At 41.3% G+C, this 17,975-nt stretch overlaps 1 protein-coding gene across 1 annotated transcript in view; it reads right to left on the reverse strand.

Annotated features, from left to right (window-relative positions):
• LOC132395169 (collagen alpha-1(XXVIII) chain-like) overlaps positions 1-17,975 on the reverse strand; it is a 59,156-nt gene that overhangs the window by 21,685 nt on the left and 19,496 nt on the right. Inside the window, exons 4-9 of the mRNA XM_059971466.1 lie at positions 8,722-8,790; positions 8,515-8,583; positions 6,933-7,001; positions 5,777-5,845; positions 4,671-4,739; positions 2,394-2,462 (exon numbers count right to left, since the gene is read on the reverse strand). Coding sequence (XP_059827449.1) covers positions 2,394-2,462; positions 4,671-4,739; positions 5,777-5,845; positions 6,933-7,001; positions 8,515-8,583; positions 8,722-8,790 — 414 coding nt within the window. The remainder of the gene's footprint in view (positions 1-2,393; positions 2,463-4,670; positions 4,740-5,776; positions 5,846-6,932; positions 7,002-8,514; positions 8,584-8,721; positions 8,791-17,975) is intronic.

Raw genomic sequence — 17,975 nt, forward strand, 5'->3', positions numbered from 1 at the left:
TAGACCTCCCATACATGTACCTATCCAAATCTCTCTTAAGTATTGTGATCAACCTCATATCCACCAATTACACTGGCAACTCATTCCAAACTTACACTGCTCTCTGAGTGAAGAAGTTCCCCTTCATGTTCCCCTTAAACATTACACCTTTCACCTTTAACCCATGGCCTCTAATTGTAGTCTCACCCAAACTCAATGCAAAAAGCTTGCTTGCATTTATTCTGTCTATAACCATCGTAATTTTGTATACCTCTATCCTCTTTTGAATAAAGTACTAAACAATTCAACTGTTCCTGATAACTCGGGTCCTCATATCCCCATAACATCCTTGTAGATTTTCTCGGTACTCTTTCAGTCTTATTGCCATGTTCCCTGCAGGTAGGCGATCAAAACTGCACACAAAACTCTAAATAAGCCCCCACCAACGTCTTATGCAATTTCAACATAACATCCTAATGTATGTACTCTATATATTGATTTATGGAGGGCAATGTGCTGAAAGCTTTCTATACAACCATATCTACCTGTGACACCACTTTCAAGGAATTATGGACCTGTATTCCCAGATCCCTTTGTTCTACCACAGTTCTCAGTTCTCTACCACTCACCGTGTAAGTCCTACCCTGGTATGTCCTCCCAAAGTGTAACACCTCACATTTGTCTGCTTCAAATTCCATCTACCATTTTTCAGGCCATTTTTCCAGCTGGTCTAGATTCCACTGCAAGCTTTCATACTTTTCCTTGCTGTCCATTACATTCCCAATCTTGTCGTCATCAACTATCTCTAAATCAACAATAAGGATGAACACAACCTGCCAAATCTACAAGATAGGTGGAGGAGTGGGTAGTGTTGAGGAAACAGAGAGACTTAGGTATTTTAGGGGAATGGGCAAAGAAGCTTCAAATGAAATACAATGTTGAAAAGTGTATGATCATGCACTTTGGTGGAAGAAATAAACAGGCAGACTATTATTTAGATGGGGAGAGAATTCAAAATGCAGAGATGTAAAGGGACTTGAGAGTCCTTGTGCAAGATACCCTAAAGGTTAACCTCCAGATCAAGTCGATGATGAAGAAGGTGAATGCAATGTTGGCATTCATTTCTAGAAGTATAGAATATAAAAGTAGGGATGTGATGTTGAGGCTCTAGGAGGCACTCGTGGGACCACACTTGGAGTATTGTGTGCAGTTTTGAGCTTATTTTAGAAAGGATATACAGACATTGGAGAGGGTTCAGAGAAGATTCATGAGAATAATTCCAGGAATGAAAGGGTTACCATATGAGGAACGTCTGGCAGTTCATTGTCTGTATTCCCTGAAGGGCAGCAGAATGAGGGGGGATTTCATAGAAGCACTTCAAATGTAAAAAGGCCTGAACAGATTAGATATGGCAAAGTTATTTCCCATGGTAGGGGATTCTAGGACAAGAAGGCATGACTTCAGGATTGAAGGACATCAATTTAAAACAGAGATGCAGAGAAATTACTTTAGCCAGAGGGTGGTAAATCTGTGGAATTTGTTGCCACGAGCTGCAGGGGAGATCAAGTCATTGGGTGTATTTAAGGCAGAGATAGATATGTTCTTGATCATCCAGGGCATCAAAGGATATGGGGAGAAGAAAGGGGAGTGGGGATGACCGGAAGAATTGGATCAGCCCATGATTGAATGGTGGAGCAGAATCGATTAGCCAAGTAGCCTACTTCTGCTCCTATATATTATGATCTTTTGGAAACCTTTTCAATGTCCAAAGGTCTAGACAGCGTAAATATGGAAAAGATGTTTCCCATGTTGGGTGGGGGGAGTCTAGGACAAGAGGGCACAGCCTCAGGATAGAGTGGCATCCATTTAAAACAGAGATACAGAGAAATTTCTTTAGCCAGAGGATGATGAATTTGTGGAATTTATTACCACAGGCAGCAGTGGAGGCCAGATCGTTTGGTGTATTTAAGGCAGAGTTTGATAGGTTCGTGATTGGAAAACGGCATCAAAAGTTATGGGAAGAAGATCGAGGAGCAGGGCTGAGGAGGGGGGTAAAAGGATCAGACATGATTGAATGGTGGAACAGGCTTGATGGGCCACATTGCCTAATATAACTCCTATGTCATATGGTCTTACTGTCAATAGATGACGCCAGCAGATTCGCAGGAGAGGTGTTGCCTCATCTGGAAGGACTGTTTGAGGCCCTGAATGAAGGTAAATGGGCAAGTGCAGCACTTGGGCTGCCTGCAGGGATAAATACTGGGAGGGAGATTAGTGGGGAAAGATGAATGGACAACCTCCCTAACTGGCTTAAGAGACTGTACCTCTATGAATTAAAATAGATCTTGAAGTTTCAAATAAATGAGTAAGCATTCTTAAGAATAATATTGAAAGTGGCAATGGTTTTTATTTACCTTTCGTCCTGGTATACCTTCACCTGCTGGCCCTCTAGGACCCATCAAACCAGGAGATCCTGGTTCTCCCTGCAGAGGTAAAATTTACTCATTACTGCTGCAAGAGAGGCGCTGATACTAGACAGCTTTATGTTCTTGAATATAACAGGGCTTTGACTTACACATCCTCAGGAGCAGGAAATACCCCACCTTCCACTCCCCTATTACTGTTATGAAGAATAACCAACTAGCTGCAGGTTGTTAGCTGGTGTTTACTACAGGCTGTGGCTATGCTTCTTCAATCATCCAGTGGTGTGCAGGAACTTTTAGATGTTGAAGTACTTTGACTTGACTTCAAGCTTCCTGACAGAACACTTGGTCCCAGAGATTAGCAAGCATTCCACTTAGAGGTGGTTTTATGGTGGGAAAGGGGGAAGATAGGAGCACCCTGTCAGACGGAAGCTATGCAAAGTTATAGTGAGCTACACCTCATTGAAGTCTATATTTTCAGGCAGAAGTAGCCCATTGAACCATGTCCATTGTCCAGCTATTACTCCAAACTCGGGGCAGGACAGGAACAGCTCTGTATCAAGCTCTTTCCACCTGCATTAAACTTAATTTCAATACCTTCTGGATGACTGGCCATTGTTGTATAAGGAAAATCAGCAGCACGCTTTGTTTTAAGAAAGCTATTTAAATTTCACCTCTCTTGCCAGAGGACATTAGGTTAAGCAAAATGTTCAAGAACAAAATGGCAGATGCTCAAAATCCAACACAGGAACAGAAAACACTTGGCAGAACAAACACCACAGGTGGGGAGAGTAACAGAGAAGTGCACTGAATCAAGCACTCATCATCAAAACTGGAAAATGGGAAACCATTTGTTGAGAGGGGCTGGATACTGAAAATAAAGGGGATACCTTAAGGGTTGATGCACCTTCAATAACTCACTCTGAGACGAAAAGGCGAGATATCGGCTTTTATTGACTGGAAGAAGGAACAAGCAGTGGTTGACCACCATACTACATCCAGGAGAATGAGAGGCCGGGATCAGGCCTCAATCACCTTTATACCGGGGTCTGTGGGAGGAGCCACAGGAGCAGTCAGCAGGGGGCATGTCCAGACAGGTATACATAGTTCACCACAAGGGTAATAAAAAACCAGCAGCAAATGTTTGACTGTGAGGTCTTAGGAAGAGACAGAGGAACCTGGTAGGAGCGACACAATGAGTATGGAGCGTTTCAAAAAAGAGTTACACTCCTGATCAGCAGAACTCCATTCCCCCCTTCCCCAGCAGATGCATCTCTTAATGTTACCATCACAGTAATGATTTGGTCAAAACTAAAAGCCAGCTAAAAAAAACAAATTTATAAACCATATAATAGACGAACTACCTCAGTACTTTTTCAGAATCAGAATTGGAATTAGGTTAATATCATTAGCACGTGTTGTGAAATCTGTTAACTAAGTGGCAGCAGGACAAAGCAATACAAAATAATACAGAAAGAAAAAAAGTAAATAAGTAAATCAATTACAGTAAGTATGTGTGTGTGTATATAAAACTAAATTAATATAGTTCAAAAACAGAAATAATAAAAGTGTGGTAGTGTTCACAGGTTCAATGTCCATTTAGGAATCGGATGGCAGAAGGGAAGAAGCTGTTCCTGAATCACTGAGTGTGTGCCTTCAGGAGTGTGTACCACCTACCTGATGGTAACAGTGAGAAGAGGACATGTCATGGGTGATGGGGTCCTTAATGATGGACACCACCTTTCTGAGGCACTGCTCCTTGAAGATCTCTTTTTGGATTAATTATTTAATTGCATATATAGTAATTTATGTTATTTATGTATTGCAAAGTACTACTGCTGCAAAACAACAAATTTCACAACATAGGCCAGTGATGTTAAACCTGATTCTGATTCTGATAACCCTTCTTGTGCATTGCTGGTCCATCTGTGCCCAGTGCAATGCTCATCCAGTAGCTGGTGGGTGGCTGTGGAATTGAATTGAATTGAATTTTGGTTTATTGTCATTTAGAAACCACAACTGCAATGCAGTTAAAAAATGAAACAACGTTCCTCCAGAATGATATCACAAATGCACACGACAAAACAGACTACACCAGAAAATCCACATAACGTTTGGCCATCCCCAATCCAGAGTCCGGAGAGGCTGCTGCGTAATAATATCAGACAAAAATGCAGACAAGATCAGATATCTCTGGCTTCGAAGGCCCAGGTTCAGGCAGCTGATAAATTAGGACTTGATGCTGCTTTAAATGCTCTGTTTTATTACCTTTGGTCCTTGTATGCTATTTCCTTGGGGCCCCTTTGGGCCAGGTAAACCAATCCTTCCAATCGAGCCCTAATAATGTATAAACAGACAACAGAGGCAATTAAAATATTTCCTTGGCCTAGGTGAGATTTTTGGGTCAACTCTGATGCAATATATTGTAACCCTTTGACTTAAGAGTTTTTATGTTGTTCTTGAATTGGAATAGATAAGGCGGTTTAATTTCATACAACATTTTCATTCCAAGTCAGTAACAAACACATTCAACGTATAAGAATAGTGAACTCTTATAATGGTTCAGAAAATCACTCCAGAAATTATCAGTAGTCTGCCACGCTTCCAAGACAGATAAGACACTGTGCAAATTCCTTCTGATTGTGCTTGTTCGCTGGTCTTTGCAGATTCCCTTTTTTGTTTAAAGGGTACCAGTTGAAAACATTTATTACAACAAAAGACTGCGTGGCTCTGTATGTTTTTCCCACATAACTTCTCAGTTACAATCTGGTGGAAGGTGATTATATTTTTATTTCATTTTTTTGCGATGAATCAATTTTCAGCAGGCTGTTACTGATATATATGAAAGAAATAATATTTTCAATTTCAAAGCTTTCTGATTCTACCACAGGTTTGATTATGTAAATGACTCTGAACAGAAATTGGACTAACATTATTAATTTCCAGAAGTAAGCACAGTTTTAAACAAAAACTTTTCATCCACAGTGAAGACTCTATTCCAGAGGTTCTATTGCAGCTACTATATCACCAAGCTGACTGCCCACTGAATAGTCTTAACAATCAAGAGGAATTTTGCAGAAGCTGTACTAGTTTTCAAGTGGCAACCCTATTTAAGCTTCAGCTTGATCAAAATTAAATTTGATTGGGTGTTTCCTCTCAGATCCCACAGTCATTGTGATTTTACCATGAAGTGATTGGAAATATGATTTACTCCAGGCTAAATCTATTTTTGATAATTTATTCTTACATTGATATGTTAACAGCTGGCTAATAATTTCTGCTATGCACCGTCTAAATATTAGTTTAGGAAAATGAGTAACAAGGACACAACCATTTAGATATGCAAGGGCTACATTTTGGTTATCAAAACTAACCTTTTCACCAGGATATCCTTTTCCTGGAATTCCAACTGGGCCTGGTGATCCTGGAGGGCCAGTTTCACCCTGAAAATGATATTTCATGTTCAAGTTCTAAGTTTAATTTTATTATCATTCAACCATACATGTGTATACAGCTAAACAAAACCTCGTTTTTTTGTGGCAATAATGCAAAACACAGTACGTATAGTCACACACAACACATGTACAGTCCAGCACATACAGCCACATGATAGTGTTAGCACGTCACATGAATGACGTGGCCTGAAAATTGGCATGTTGCTGAAAGCGCAAGGTCCATATTTATGATGTTACTGGCACTATCATAATAAAACAAGCAGTCGTATAAATTTTTGAATAGAAGATGAAAAGAAACTAATGCAGGATGAGAGTGTGTCTGTGAGTTGGAGTGTGGGGTCGGGAGGCATTCAGGCAGAGTGTACGTTTGTGCTGGGTGGCAGCCGGCTGTTAAGAAGTATAACAGCCTGGGCCAAGAAGCTGTTACCCAGCCTGGTTCTTGTGTTGTGGTACCTTCTGCCAGACAGCAGGAGGTCAAAGAGATTGTGGGAATGACGGGAGGGGTCTTTGGCAATACTAAAGGCACTATGTAAACAGGGCTTCAGAATCAGGTTTAATATCACCGGCAAATGTCATTAAATTGCTAACTTTGCAGCAGCAGTCCAATGCAATACATAATAATAGAAAGAATTGTGAATTATGTTAAGTACATATATATAAAATCATTAAATTAAGTGAGTAGTGCAAAAATAGAAACAAACAAAAGTAGTGAGGTAGTGTTCATGGGTTCAATGTCCATTCAGAAATCAGATGGCGGGGGGAAGAAGCTGTTCCTGAATCATCGAGTGTGTGCCGTCAGTCTTCTGAACCTCAATTCTGATAGTGGCAATGAGGAGAGGCCAGGAGAGGTGATGGGGGGGGGGGGGGGAGGTGGGGATGTTCGTTAATACTGCACTCAAGAGATTTTGATTTTGACCACTGCTCAAGTGTTCAAGTGTGGGGTTTTTTTTTGGTCTACAAATGGTATCAATGATTTGCTGTTACTACGTATCCCTCCTCCAATTACCATCCTTCTGTGGACACTCAATTGTCAACTCTTTATTTCTGAAACTGAAAAGCATAAGAGCAGATTTACCTTTGGTCCGGGAAATCCTCTGCCATCATTTCCTGGATCACCACGTGGACCTGGCAGCCCTGCTACACCCTAAAATAAAATGGTGTAAATACTTCTGTATTCATAGAAATGCTAGAAGAATTTAGGCAAATGGATTGTTTCATGACTATTGTATTTGATGTTTGTGGTAATCAAGAATATTAAAATATTGCCTAATTCATAATTTATGTGTGAAATTAAGGAAAACATGTTTATTTATGTAAATGACAAATATTTCAGCATTACAGGCAACAGGTGAAAAAAGATCAATAGGCATTTTAAAATAGCCTCTCTACTATGGTGTCATTGTATACCACAGAAATGTAGAAACAGAAAACCATACCTAGTTCATAGCATAATATGAATTTCATAGTATGTTTATAACGCACACTATTTATAAAATTTGTTGAATGGAATTGATTTTCAGAAGTGGAGTTCAACACACTGCTGCTACTATGAATTGCTAGGCATGTTTTGAAGAGTTGTGTAGCTAAATTTAAAACAAACAAGTAAATTGCAATTGATCTGACAAACTATCACGATTTGTTTACTAAAAGTATTAGGATGATTTTCCTATTTTACTGGGTAAACTTTTAAAATTATGTATGCAGGTTTCCAGCAGATGAGTGAAGCTTCCATGGACTAACCTTTGTGCAGTTAGTTCACTTCTCTGGAAGAGCATTCAGCTTCTGATCACCATCTTTGCCAAACCTAAGCATACTCTTCCCATACAACTTGTACTATTCCGATTGCCACGACAGGAAAGTGGAGGAGAAGCAGATAATACTTTTGTGACAATGCCTCTCAAACTTGGGTGTGTCACCAATTCGAACATGAGATGTGGCAAGGCATGGGTATATCATGGCATCCATGAAAATCATTTGTACCGACTTAGACATATATTGGCATGCCAGGTCGGATATTTGGACCTCTCTCTATACTACCAATTTAAGAGAATCTCGACCACAAATTTATTTACCTTTTTAAGGACATCTAGGGATCCTGCCACATCCGATATTGAGAATCAATTAAAGTCAATTGCATTGACAACAATTTTGCAATTTTTCCGTTAAGAAGTAATTCTCATATATTAGCTCACTGAGCTTTACAGAGGCCAGTTTAAAGACTGTCAGAAATTTAAATTGAGTTTGTACAAGCATGTACAGTATTTTGAACTCATGGCTAATAACATTAACATATCCTATTCACCAGCATTGACAGTGTTGCTTCTTTCAGTCTTGATACTCATTTCTGAACCATCCCAGTTCTGAAAAACAGCCCAGTTAATGGCAAACACGAGGAAATCTGCAGGTGCTGGAAATTCAAACAACAACACACACAAAATGCTGGTGGAACACAGCAGGCCTATAAGGAGAGGCATTTTGGCACCAAGTAAGTGGCTGCAAACATAGACCATGACTTGCAAAATACAAGTCTGAAAGCAATATATTCATCTGATTTCGCTCTAGGGACTTGTCACTAACTAGGTCATACAGGTTGTGCGTTTATGATAACTCTGCAAAAGTTAAAGAAAACATTTCATTAAAGCTACCACAATACTTGCCTGAGGGCCAGGATAACCATCCCCTTTGGCTCCAGCTGGTCCAGGTAATCCAGGATCTCCACGATGTCCCTAATATAGAGACAATAAAGAGCTGAAATTTACTCCTATTTTAATATATACCAGACATCATTTTAAAAGTAAAATTAAATCAAATATCAAGGATATGCTATCTTCAGACCTATTCGTTTTTGTGACAACATCCATTACCTTGGGTCCCGTTAAGCCAACTCCTGGGTCCCCAATAGGACCTTGTGGCCCGGGCAGCCCCCGATCACCCTGCAACAGAAGCAAGTTAGGTATACAGTGATTTTCAAAGAATATAGTTTAAATATCAATAATCATGATTCTCTGGTTATCTTGGTGAGCAGATAGAACACATAGGGGTTAAAATCCTCAAATTACAAAACACCTAACTGGAGGTTTGGAAACCATTTCTGATGAGTGTTGCATCCATACAATAACACATTTGATTCTCTTAACTCACATATTTCTCTGTATTTTCAAATTATATCTGTCTTTCAAATTAAATTTAATTACATTTGTTCTTTTTAACAGATTTGTTCCAGCACTGGCAGTCATCTTCTCGCTGAGCTTCTGTCGCACAATTTGCTCACAGCAGCAGGAAAAATTCAATGTGTTATAACCAACTGGTAAGTTATTGGTCTAGTCAGCTGCTGTATAAACCCTGTCCTTGCCTTCAGAAACCTTTAAAGAACAAAATGAATATTAAGTGAATGAATCAAGAAATACACAAAGCTTTATTTACTTTTGCCAAAATAATGCTAAGGCACAAATAAATAATTACGAGTTTATGCGAAGGCCCAGGGCATAACCTGTCTTCATATGGTTACTTTCATACTGTTGGTATTGTTACAAACCCCGTAACTGGGTCACTTACCAGCAAAGATAGAGTGGTCCGTTGAAGTCTGATGGTACTATTTTTAACAGTATTTATTAGTAAAAATACACAAAAATAATATCAATGCAAACATTCAGATAATATACGTCGTCAATACTAAATCTAAAAGTGCGGGTATAATAATAATCAATAAGAAATAGCTCTATCGTTGTCTAGGGGACAATGTATCGTCTGATGGGAATATAAAAGTCACTCAGTTGATTCTAGCTGCAGCCTTTTGTTGGAGTCAAGAGAGATTTTTAGAAACTTGCCAGCTTTTCCTTTTTATGATTTCGATCCTTCGAGAGTTCCGTTGGTGTAGCCGGTCCTTTAGCTAAAGCTGTTCTTCCGTGGCAAGCCCGCCAATTCCCAGGCAAGGGAAGGATGCACACAAGCCCCCCACCGGCTATCACTATTAAACGCTGTCTCGTGATTTCTAGCGTTTCTCCTGGTGCGTCTCAAGGGGTTGTTCCCCAGACCCTCTTTTATCCTTATTCATGGGGTCTCAGATGTCAATCAGGTTGGGATGATGCAATCCCTCAACCAGCCCACTCTGGTCATCTCCTGAGGGCTTCAATGAATAGTACAGTACTCATACACAAGTCCATCCCCAAGAGACAATGGCCGTTATCAGTGGTTCCATCTTGCTGAGGGCAGGACACATTCCAAACCCTGTGTATTCTGGATGTCTCTCTCTCTCTCATTTCCTGGGTCCCAGACCCAAATTAATAGCGATCTTGCGATTCTCAAGAAGGAGGGGGCTACTTTGTACCCTTCGGCCCCTCAGAGTTGTGGCACATTCGTAACACCCCCTTCCTTCAAAGTTTTTTTACCATTGGTAAAACTGAATTACTGCGGAGTCTTACAGGATTTTCAGAATCTAACACTCTGTAGTGTTTTTTTTCACTACAGAGGAATACATTTATACATTCCATTCAGCATCAAAACAGTTAACAATTACATTGTCACTTCCTTTAATATCTTAACATCTTGTACCTTAATAAATTCCTGTAGCATCAGACTCCAATTTAATATCTACCTATTTTTATTCCTTTTCTTCAGCAAACAAAAACTAAAGAGTTGTGATCTTAGCTTACGGGTATACTACAAAAGTTCATGCAAATACTGATCTTTATTTTACTTTCAAACTTAACAGTCAATCTTCCATGGAGGTTGTCTTTATTATTCACATGCTTTGTCAAAATCCCTTAAAACCGGATCCGCTTATTTAAAATGGCATCCTATCAACCCTCGCCCCTTTTCCAGGTAACTCCCACGTGGTGAGCTTGTGCACCAGTGTGGACTAGGCTGTCACCTGCTCCTTTCATAGGAGTTATTTTATCAACAATGTGTTCCATACTTAGACCATTTTCCGAATTTCCACACAATTCTTCAATTTTAAGCAAGTTGCTAGTTTTCTCTTCAGGACCCTTCATGCTATTAGTTCTCAATTTAAGATCTGCAATTTAAGATCCGTCTTTGTTCAAACAGCATTTCGAATTCTGCAACCACACCCTTGAATAACAATAGCGTGTGGAGCACCTTTACATTCCAAATCAACCTGTAATTGATTTGCAGGCACCAAGCCATTGTCTCTGTAGCCTGGTTGCTGCTTCTGACATCAGTCCAGACTTTAAATTTTCTTCATTCAATGTTGGAACTACACTTTTCCCTTTTCCTTCAATGATAATATTCACCTCACCACCTTTTATCTCCTCACTAACTTTTAACACACCTTCGAACACAAACATCTGGGAATTCTCACTTCCCACTATTACCAAGGTTAACCCTTTCCTCACTGAACCAAATCCATCCGACCCACAAGGACTGCATTCCTTTTCAACTGAATCAAATACCTCAGACTTTTTCTGAGCTCCATTACTAGGTTCAGTACCACGTGCATCCACATCTTGAACACACTCAAACGGGACATTTTCCTCTTCCAGGCTTTCAATACACATACCCTTTTCAAATTCTAAATTCCCCTGATTCTCCCAGCTACTCTCTTGGCAACTCCCTTCCGGAGTAAACTCAACCCCGCAGGCTGACACAACCTCATCTGCCAACCCAGCAGACTTCTTCAAGGTTATGGCATCCTTTTCATCTAGGACTGCCCTCATTTCATTATCGGGAACACCTTTAGAATTTTCAACTTCTTCAAACAGTTCTGCCAAACCAGACAGATCATCCATGTCCAACCCTGGACCTTTTAACAGCCTTATCTGTTTCTCATCTTTACTTCCTCCCTCTATAAATTTTCTCCTGGCTAAGGGCAGGACTACCTCCTCTCCCTTACTCTCTTTCACTTTACTATTCTCCATTTTACCACCCTCTAAACCCTCTTGGTACAGGGTCGGTAAAAACGCCTCAGCCAAATCGATACTGGCCGGATTTAAACTGCTCTCATTCTCAGCTGCCTTTCTCGACATGCTGCGAGTGATCGCGCCAGTGAGATAGATCTTGGAATCTAGGGGCAGGTCCTCAACACTTACAGGCTGGCTCATCAGCTTCATTGCTGGCCAAACCTTACCACCGGCTAAATCGTTACCAAGAAGGACGTCCACGTCAGTTCTCGGGAATTCTGATCGCACCCCTATTTCAACTGGTCCAGACACCAGCTCACAATTTATAATGATCCTATGTAAGGGCACCACTTCTGTCCCTTTTCCTGTTCCTCTCAAAGCTACCATTCCCGTCTTGCGGCCAAAATCCAGTACCTTACTGCTAATCAATGACAGCTCAGCTCCCGTGTCTCTCCAGATCCGCACTGGAACGAGTGTGTCTCTCTTTCTCACAGCCACGGTTCCTTTTGAAACACATTTCTCAGACCCTTCTCGTACTCTGTCTACCTGGGGCTTTCTCGTCGATTTACTGATCACCACGGCACATCCTGTAGGGACTGCTGCTTTCCATTTTCCTGTCTCCTTCCTCGGAGCAAGGCACTTAGATGCAATATGACCCACCATTCCACAATTAAAACAGGTCAAGCCAGGACCCCTCCTGCCGTCTTGCCCCTCCTCCTTAATTTTACCACTAGCTCCCGACGGGATCTCTGCCTCAGCCAGTGGGCTTTCTCTACCGTTCCCACGGTCTTTCTGGTAACTCTTATTCGAGGAAAACTTTGTCTTGTGGGTTAGGGCATATTCATCTGCGAACCTAGCAAATTCCGAGATGGACTTCTTCAGCTTCTCATTCAAATACATCCGGATATCACCCGAAACCTTTAAATTCCTCAATCAGAATTAACTCCCTGAGATGCCAAAAATCTTCTTCCACTATTTCTGCTGCACACCAACGATCCAAGAGCACACCCTTCTCAGAGGCAATCTCGGTATACGTCTGATTCCACCCTTTTCGTAAATTTCTGAACTTTTGTCTATACGCTTCAGGTACTAACTCATAACTCTGGAGAATGGCCGCCTTTACTTTGTCATAACTCTCTCCTCTTCCTCCTCCATGGACAACGCCGTATATGCCCGCTGTGCCTTCCCTTTTAACACACTTTGTAACAACGCCACCCATTGCTCTTTGGGCCACTTCTGATTCACTGCCACCTTTTCAAAATGCAAGAAATAACTATCAACATCCGTCTCCTCGAACGGAGGTACTAACCTAAACTCCCGACTAACATTAAACCGCTCCTCTCCGTCTGACCCTTGATCTCTTCGCCCTTGCCTTAACTTCTCCATCTCCAAGTCATGTTGCCTCTGTTTTTCTTTCTCCTCATACTCTCTCTCCTTCACGGCTCTTTTCTTTTCTTTTTCAGCTGCTTCCAGCTGTTTTAACTGAATTTCTTGCTCTCTTTCCTTCTCTGCTCTTTCCTTTTCTTTTTCAGCTGCTTCCAGCTGCTTTAATTTAATTTCATGTTCCAAACTTAATTTCTCCAACTCTAACTGAGCCATCCCACTAGCTGGTACCTTTTCAGGGATATTTCCCAATACTTCAGCTGAAAACACATTCTTCACAATATAATACTGAGTTATGGCCCTCCGCACCTCCCGCTTTTTCATTGACAACCTCACCTCTGCGAGGCTTAGTCGTTTCGCAATATTTATCAAGTCCGACTTTGTGGCCGCCTCTAGCGCCTCCAGAGTCGGGTTTTCTATAAATTTACCCACATCCATCTTTGCTGGTTTCCCGTCTGGCTACCTGTGTAACCAGATCCAAGTTTGGACTTACAAGCCCGATTCACTGGCCCTCCAATTTGGTATCAAATCCCGAGACAAGGCCCCACGTTGTTATGAACCCCGTAACTGGGTCACTTACCAGCAAAGATAGAGATGTCCATTGAAGTCTGATGGTACTATTTTAACAGTATTTATTAGTAAAAATACACAAAAATAATATCAATGCAAACATACAGATAATATACGTCGTCAATACTAAATCTAAAAGTGTGGGTATAATAATAATCAATAAGAAATAGCTCTATCGTTGTCTAGGGGACAATGTATCGTCTGATGGGAATATAAAAGTCACTCAGTTGATTCTAGCTGCAGCCTTTGGTTGGAGTCAAGAGAGATTTTTAGAAACTTGCCAGCTTTTCCTTTTTATGATTTCGATCCTTTGAGAGTTCCGTTGGTGTAGCCGGTCCTTTAGCTAAAGCTGTTCTTCCGTGGCGAGCCCGCCAATTCCCAGGCAAGGGAAAAGGACGCATGCGAGCCCTCCACCGGCTATCACTATTAAATGCTGTCTCGGGATTTCTAGCGTTTCTCCTGGTGCATCTCAAGGGGTTGTTCCCCAGACCCTCTTTTATCCTTATTCACGGGGTCTCAGATGTCAATCAGGTTGGGATGATGCAATCCCTCAACCAGCCCACTCTGGTCATCTCCTGAGGGCTTCAATGAATAGTACAGTACTCAATACACAAGTCCATCTCCAAGAGACAATGGCCGTTATCAGTGGTTCCATCTTGCTGAGGCCAGGACACATTCCAAACCCTGTGTATTCTGGATGTCTCTCTCTCTCTCTCATTTCCTGGGTCCCAGACCCAAATTAATAGCGATCTTGCGATTCTCAAGAAGGAGGGGGCTACTTTGTACCCTTCGGCCCCTCAGAGTTGTGGCACATTCGTAACAGTATATCCAACACCGCATGCATTAGTTTGATTGTACAAGTAAGTTGTGAAGTTGATCAGTGCTCAGGTATCCGAACACATATGCTAATTTGATATCCGAGTATACTATTATGATTCCTACCACAAAAAATATGCATCTGAGACAATGCATCTGCCTTCTTGGCTGAAACATTTTGAAGACCAGAGTAGTGACCATTCTCTCAACCAACAGATCATAAAATTGATTATCTGGTATTTCATTCTATTAATAAATGTAGATCCTTGTTATGTACACATTGTTAGCTACATTTGTTTACACATCAATGTAAATATTTAAGTTTGCTTACATATTAATAGTAATTTTCCAAAGTAACTTACTGAGTTTTGGCACTTTACTGTACATAATGAAAACTCTGCTTGTTCTGCTCAGGACTCCGGTCTCAACTACTTTCTGTATATTGACAACTGCATTGAACAGAATGGAAGATTTAACTATATTTGCTGTCCTGCTGTACCTGGTTCATGTCCAATCTACCTGCATATTTATAATTCATCTCTGATTCTTCCCTTTCCTTTTTGGATCTCTCAAGGGAGAGACTTGCCACAAACATCTATTATAAACCTAAAGATTCATATGGATATTGACTATGCTTCTTCCCACCTTCCCTCCAGTAAGGACTCCATTCCATCCTCCTAGTTCCTCTATATCTATAATAACTGCTCTAAGGTTGAGACTTCCCACACAAGCACTTCTGACCCATCTTCCTTTTACCTGTGCTAGTGGCTTCCCCTTTCTTGAGGACAGATTCCTTGTCTCACTTATTTCTCAACCCCCCCCCCTTCCCCCCACCCAGGAAGAAAGTGGTTGCCCTCATACACACTTTTCATCCCATCATTCTTCACATCTTCTGCCATCTTCATCAAGATTCCACCATCAGACACACCTTCTTTTCCCCCTCCCTTTTAGTGTTTTGTGGAGAGTGCTCTCAAAGTTGCTCCTTGGTCCATTCCAACAACCATTCTCCATCCTGCAGCATTTTCCCATACAAATACAGCAAACACTGCGTCTGTGCTTTCACCTGTCTCCTACTGCCCTCCAGGTACTTGGGAGAAGAAGTGATTCACTTGTATTTCTGCCATTCTAGTGCATTTCACAATCTGCTCTCCTTAATCTTGGAGAGATCAAATACAGCAGGGCAATTTAAGTTCAGCCTCCAGGAGCAAACCTGAGCATCCTGTTGCCCACCTCTTCAATTATCTATCCTCTTCTGTACGATTTTACTAAAGACCAGCACAAGCTTGAGGCTAAACATCTCATCTTTTGGGCACTTTGTACCTTCATATCAATTTCTTTAACAGTAAGTAGCTCACTTCCTCTAGTGGTGGGACTCATCAACAAAATTGACAGGGAGGAGGTTAAACGCCTAGAGAGCTGGTGCAGTGACAACAACTTGATGCTTAATGTCACCAAAACCAAGGAGATGATCGTCGATTTCAGACAGTCTCAGCCTGAGCACACACCCCTCAGCATCAGTGGCTCCACAGTGGAGAGAGTGGAAAACATCAAGTTCCTTGGGGTGCAGATCTTGGACAATCTCACCAGGTCCAGGAACACCACTGAGATTGTGAAATGGGCCCAGCAGAGATTGCACTTTTTGAAGAAGGTTAAACAAGCATCACTCCCCACTAACATCTTAACTACATTCTACAGAGGCGTGGTTGAGAGTGCGCTGACCTTTTGCATCACAACCTGGTACTCCAGCTGCAGTGCTGCCAACAAAAAAGCCTTGCAGAGGGTGGTTAGGGGAGCAGGGAAGGTTATTGGGGTCTCCCTACCTTCTATCCAAGACCTCTTTCAGAGTCGATGCCTCCAGAAGACACGGTACATCATTAAAAACCCCTCACACTCTCTCCATGAACTGTTTGTTCTTCTGCCATCAGGTAAACGTTACAGGAGCATCAAAACTAAAACCACAAGGCTTCTAAACAGCTTCCTCCCACAGGCAGTCAGACTGCTAAATAGCTGCTCTACCTGACTCTGCTTTGGACACTTTTAACTTGCACTGGACACTTATAACTTGTTTTTAACTGTGTGGTAAACTATGTGTATACCTGTCTGGACACGCCCCTCTGCTGACTGCTCCTGTGGCTCCTCCCACAGACCCCTGGATAAAGGCGATTGGAGGCACTGCTCCTCCTTCAGTCTCCAAGATGTTGTGGTCACGTTTGCAGCTAATAAAAGCCTATCTTTTGCCTCCCGTCTCCAAGAGTTATTGATGGTGCATCAAACTGACATGTGGCTGTTGTGTTTTACTATTTATTGTTATGTTTATTATTTAGTGTTGCGTTTGTTATGTTATGATTGCGCTGCTCCTGGGAAACGCTGTCTCATTCTGCCCTGCAGAGCTGATGTACGGTTAGAATGACAATAAAGTTTTTGAATCTTTAATCTTTAAATGGAAATATTAGTTTTAAGATATTCATCAGTGTCAATAGGCCTGACCTTTGTCTCTCCAATGTCATATAAAGATTAGCTATATGCAACATGCCACACATTTCTTTGTCATTCTCTAACATTCCCATAACATCTCATGCCCTGGCCTGACCTTATCACATATATTCCCTTTTCTCTTGCTCATCTCTTCCTCCAACATAAAATAATTTCTTCTCTCTTTCCCAGTACTGATAAAAGGACCCCAATCCGAATATTAACTATTTTATTCTTCCAACATATGCTGCCTGATGTGCATTTCCAGCACATTTCTCTCTCTAACCTTGCTTCAGATCTTTTTCAGCATGTCAATTTCATTTTTGATTTTCTGTCCTTAAATATTCTACTTCATTTCTTTTCACATTCAAACGCTTCGTCAAAGCTACTTCTTTCTGATGGAATTTTTGCTTTCGGTTATACATCCCTAATTTCTAACTACTGCCCAATGAATTGGACACCACTTTATGAAGAGTAGGAGCCGTCCCTGATAATTGTGGAGAGTGAGCCATTTCAAGTTCCTGGGTTTCAAGATCTCTAAAGATCTAACTTGGCCCCAACATATCAAAGCCATTATACTTCATTAGGATTTTGAAGAGATTTGGTACATCAGCAAATACAGTCAAAAATTTCTATAGATAGACCATGGAGAGCTTTCTGACAGGCTGCATCACTGTCTGGTATGGAGGGGCTACTGCATAGGATCAAAAGAAGCTGCAGAGGGTTGTAAATCTAGTTGGCTCCATTTTGAGTCCTAGCCTACAAAGTACCTAGGATATCTTCAAGGAGCCGTGTCTCAGAAAGGCAGCGTCCATTATTAAGGACCTCAATCACCCAGGGCATGGCCTTTTCTCTCTGTTACCATCAGGTAGGAGATACAGAAGCCTGAAGGTACACTCTCAGCGATTCAGGAACTGCTTCTTCCCCTCTGCCATCCGATTCCTAAATGGACATTGAACCCTTGGACACTACCTCACTTTTTAAAAGTATGTTATTTTTGTTTTTTGCACTATTTTTAA

The sequence above is a fragment of the Hypanus sabinus genome, chromosome 6, assembly GCF_030144855.1.
Source record: "Hypanus sabinus isolate sHypSab1 chromosome 6, sHypSab1.hap1, whole genome shotgun sequence".
Classification (NCBI taxonomy): Eukaryota; Metazoa; Chordata; class Chondrichthyes; order Myliobatiformes; family Dasyatidae; genus Hypanus; species Hypanus sabinus.